Below are 4,887 nucleotides of genomic sequence, written 5' to 3'. Positions count from 1 at the left end.
TCAGGTGACGAGCAACGGCAGCGCCGGGGGAGGGGACGGGGCCGAGACCCCCCGACAGCCCCAACAACCCGCCCCCAATGCCTGGCAGGTCATCAAGGGGGTCCTGTTCAGGTGAGCCCCCAAAACGGGGTCAGGGGCACCCCACAAACCACGGGGGGGGACAGCGGGACCCCGAAAGGCCAGAGGGTGACCCCAAAACTCTCTGGGGTGACCCCAAAACCAGGAGGGTGACATTGGGACCCCAAAAAGCTGGAGGGTGACCCCAAAACCAGGGGGGGTGACATCGGGACCCCAAATGGCCGGGGGACACCCCAAAACCATGAAGGGTGACATCAGGAGCCCAAAAGGCCAGGGGGAGACCCCAAAACTCTCTGGGGTGACCCCAAAACCAGGGAGTGTGACATCGGGACCCCAAAAGGCCAGGGATTGACCCCAAAACCCTGTGGGGTCACATCGGAACCCCAAAAACCCTTTGGGGTCACATCAGGACCCCAAAACTCCAGGGGGTGACCCCAAAACCCTTGAGTGTCACACCAGGACCCCAAAACTCCAGGGATTGACCCCAAAACCCTGTGGGGTCACATCGGAACCCCAAAAACCCTTTGGGGTCACACCGGGACCCCAAAACTCCAGGGGGTGACCCCAAAACCCTTGAGGGTCACACCAGGACCCCAAAACTCCAGGGGTGACACCAGGACCCCAAAACTCCAGGAGGTGACCCCAATACCGGGTGGGGATCGTCCTGCCATCGGGTTTTTTTCCGGAGCTGCTTCCCGGTTTTCCTTGGGATGGCGGGGTCGGGGTCAGGGTCCGGTCCCGGAGCTGCTGCTCCCAGGGATCCAAAGTCCGGGGGCGGATCCTGGAGCAGTGCCAGGAAGGGATCCTTGGAAATGGGATCCGGAGGGAAGAGTTCCATAGGAATGGGATTCATAGAGGAGAGATCCATGGGGAAGAGTTCCATAGGAATGGGATCTATAGGGAAAGAATCTGTAGGGAAGGGATCCATGGAAATGGATCCATAGGGAAGGGATCCACAGGGAAGAGTTCCATAGGAACGGGATCCATAGGAAGGGGATCCATAGGGAAGAGTTCCATCGGGAAGGGATCCATGGAAATGAGATCCATAGGGAAGGGATCTGTAGGGAAGAGTCCCATAAGAATGGGATTCATAGGGGGAGATCCATAAGGAAGAGTTCTGTAGGAATGGGATCCACAGGGAGAGGATCTACAGGGAAGGGATCCATGGAAATGGGATCCACAGGGAAGGGATCTCTAGGGAAGAGTTTCATAGGAATGTGATCCTTAGGGAAGAGTTCCATAGGAATGAGATCCACAGGGAGGGGATCCATGGAAATGAGATCCATAGGAATGGGATCCATAGGAGGGGATCTACAGGGAAGGGATTCATAGGGAAGGGATCCATGAAAATGGGATTCATAGGGAAGGGATCCATGAAGATGGGATCCATAGGAATGGGATCCGTGGAAATGGGATCCGTAGTGAAGACTTCCACAGGGATAGGATCCAGAGGGAGGGGATCCATAGGAATGGGATCCATAGGGAGGGGATCCACAGGGAAGGAATCCATGGAAATGGGATCCACAGGGAAAGGATCCGTGGGGATTCCTGCTGGGAAAACCCCCGTCATCCCTCGGAACACGCTCCCAAAAGGAGGAGGGGGTGGGTGGGCAGGAGAAATCCTCCATTCCCGATTTCGGAGCTCCATCTTTTCCCTCCGGGAATTCCGGGGGGTGGGTTTTTTCCGGGCTCTTCCCTGAGCGGCTCTTCCCGGTTTTATTCCCATAGAAGGGGATCCACAGGGAAGAGATCCATGGGGAAGAGTTTCATAGGGAAGGGATCCATAGGAGTGGGATCCATAGGGATGGAATCTACACAGAAGGGATTCACGGGGAAGGATCTGTAGGAATGGAATCCATGGGGATGGGATCCATGGGATCCATGGGATCCCATAGGAATGGGATCCATAGGGATGGAATTTATAGGGAAGGATCCGTAGGGAGGAGTTCATAGCAATGGGATCCACAGGGAAGAGTTCCTTAGGAATGAGATCCATAGGGAAGGAATCTGTAGGAGTGGGATCCATAAGGATGGGATCTGTAGGGAAGGGATTCATGGGGAAGGATCTATAGGGATGGAATCCACAGGGATGGAGTCCACAGGGATGGGATCTGTAGGGATGGAATCTGTAGGGAAGGATCCGTAGGGAAGAGTTCATAGCAATGGGATCCACAGGGAAGAGTTCCTTAGGAATGAGATCCATAGGGAAGCAATCTATAGGAGTGGAATCCATAAGGATGGAATCCGTAGGGAAGGGATTTGTGGGGAAGGATTTGTAGGAATGGAATCCACACAGAGGGAATCCACAGAGATGGGATCCATAGGGATGGAATCTGTAGGGAAAGATCCACAGGGATCCTTTTCCATGTGGGAATTCTGGGATGTTTTTTTCCGAGCGGCTCTTCCCGGTTTTTGTTCCCGCAGGATTTTCATCATCTGGGCCATCAGCTCCTGGTTCCGGAGGGCGCCGGCGCCGCAGGAGCCCAACAGCTCCGGGGGAACCCCCCGGGCCCCCAGCAGGAACCTCTTCCCCAAGGACACCCTCATGGTAACGCCGGGAATGCTGGGAATTCCGGGAATGAATTCCGGGCACGGGTTGTTGGGTTTTCCGTCGTTCCTGGGGCTCTTTGCTCCGGTTTTCCTGGTCACTGGGGCTGATTTTCCTGATTTCCCTGATTTCTGGTGCTGTTTCCTCTGGTTTCCCTAATTTCTGAGGCTGATTTCCTCTGATTTCCCTGATTCCTGGGGATGTTTTTTCCAGTTTCCATGATTTCCGGGGCTGATTTTCCTGATTCCTGGGGCTGTTTGCTCCGGTTTTCCTGGTTTCTGGGGCTGTTTCATCTGATTTCCCTGATTTCTGGGACTGATTTTCCTGATTTCTAGGGCTGTTTCCCTGATTTCTGAGGCAGATTTCCATGATTTCCCTGATTTTTGGGGCTGTTTCCTCTGATTTCCCTGGTTTCTGGGGCTGATTTCTCTTATTTCTGAAGCTGATTTCCCTGATTTCCGGGGCTGATTTCCCTGATTTCTGGGGCTGTTTCCTCTGGTTTCCCTAATTTCTGAGGGTGATTTCCCTGATTTGCCTGGTTTCTGGGGCAGATTTCCCTGATTTCCCTGATTTCTGGGGCTGTTTCCTCTGGTTTCCCTAATTTCTGAGGCAGATTTCCTTGATTTCTCTGATTTCCAGGGCTGTTTTCCCTGATTTCCTTTGTTTTTGGGGCTGATTTCTCTGATTCCTGGGGCTGTATTCCCTGATTTCTGGGGCTGATTGCCCTGATTTCTGGGGCTGTTTGTTCTGGTTTTCCTGGTTTCTGGGGCTGTTGTCCTTGATTTCCCTGATTTGTGGAGCTGTTTTCCTTGATTCCCCTGATTTCTGGGACTGTTTTCCCTGATTCCCCTGATTTCCGGGGCTGTTTTCCCAAATTTTTGTGATCCAGCTCAGATCCCAAACCCAGGAGTTGTTCCCAGGACTGTCCTCCTCCAGGATTTGCATCTCCCGGTATTCCCACCCCCCGGTATTCCCGTATTCCCGTAGGATCTGCACGTGTACATCTCGGAGCACGAGACCTGTTTGCTCCGAGGACTCTCCCGGTATTCCCAGCCCTTCCAATTCCCGTATTCCCGCAGGACCTGTACGTGTACATCCCAGAGCATGAGACCTGTTTGCTCTGAGGGGTCTCCTGATATTCCCAGGGTTCTCCTCCTTTGCATTTGCTTCTGGGGGGTTTTGTGGTATTCCCACTCCATGATTTGCCTCTCCTGGTATTCCCAGCCTGTCCCATTCCCATATTCCCTCAGGATCTGTACGTGTACATCCCGGAGCACGAGACCTGTTTGCTCCGAGGGATCTCCCAGTATTCCCAGGGGTCTCCCAGCATTCTCAGGGGTTCTCCCAGTATTCCCAGGGCTCTCCTCCTCTGGGATTTGCTCCAAAGGTTCCCCTGATATTCCCAGGGCTCTCTTCCTCCAGGATGAGCTGAGTTGGGACCCATTTACTCCAAGAGTTCCCTGGTATTCCCAGGAATCTCCTTCTGCAGCATGAGCTGGGTTGGGACCCATTTGCTCCAAAGGGTTTCCTGGTATTCCCAGGGATCTTCTCCTTCAGGAGGAGTCAGACAAGGAGCCGTTTGTTCCAAGGGGTATCCCGGTATTCCCAGGACATTTGGGTTTGCTCCGAGGGGTCTCCTGGTATTCCCAGAGTTCTCCTTTTCCAGGATTAGCTCCGGGAGGCGTTTTCCCGGTCTCCCAGCCCTTCCCATTCCCGTATTCCCGTAGGATCTGTACGTGTACATCCCAGAGCACAAGAGCTGTTTGCTCCGAGCATTCCCCTGATATTCCCAGGGTTCTCCTCCTTTGGATTTGCTCCTGGGGGGGTTTTCTGGTATTCCTGCTCCGGGATTTGTCTCTCCCGGTATTCCCAGCCCCTGGCATTCCCGTATTCCCGTAGGATCTGTACGTGTACATCTCGGAGCACGAGCACTTCACGGATTTCAACGCCAGCTCCGCCCTGTTCTGGCAGAAGCGCGACCTCGTCTACGGCGACTGGACCAGCGGCGACAACGCCGACGGCTGCTACGAGCACTACGGAGAGCTCGACATCTCACAGGTGCCTTCCAGGGCCTGCCAGGACCTTCCAGGAGCTTCCAGGACCTCTCAGAACCTTCCAGGGGCTTCCTGAACCTTCCAGGACCTTTCAGAGGCTTCCTGGACTTTCCAGGACCTTTCAGAGGCTTCCAGGACCTTCCAGGGGCTTCCTGGAGCTTCCAGGACCTTTCAGAGGCTTCCTGAGGCTTCCTGGAGCTTCCAGGA

General features: G+C 54.3%; 1 protein-coding gene across 1 annotated transcript in view; it reads left to right on the top strand.

Annotated features, from left to right (window-relative positions):
- Nucleotides 1-4: 4 nt before the first annotated feature.
- Nucleotides 5-4,887, top strand: part of CLPTM1 (CLPTM1, transmembrane protein) — a gene marked incomplete at both ends in the record, with an annotated part of 10,317 nt that continues 5,434 nt past the window's right edge. The window contains 3 exons of the mRNA XM_027708656.1: nt 5-111; nt 2,503-2,626; nt 4,526-4,684. Of these exons, the coding sequence (XP_027564457.1) occupies nt 5-111; nt 2,503-2,626; nt 4,526-4,684 (390 nt within the window). The remainder of the gene's footprint in view (nt 112-2,502; nt 2,627-4,525; nt 4,685-4,887) is intronic.

The sequence above is a fragment of the Neopelma chrysocephalum genome, unplaced genomic scaffold, assembly GCF_003984885.1.
Source record: "Neopelma chrysocephalum unplaced genomic scaffold, ASM398488v2 Primary Assembly neopelma1_96451, whole genome shotgun sequence".
In the NCBI taxonomy this organism is placed as follows: domain Eukaryota; kingdom Metazoa; phylum Chordata; class Aves; order Passeriformes; family Pipridae; genus Neopelma; species Neopelma chrysocephalum.
This window is presented reverse-complemented; position numbering and strand designations above follow the sequence as displayed.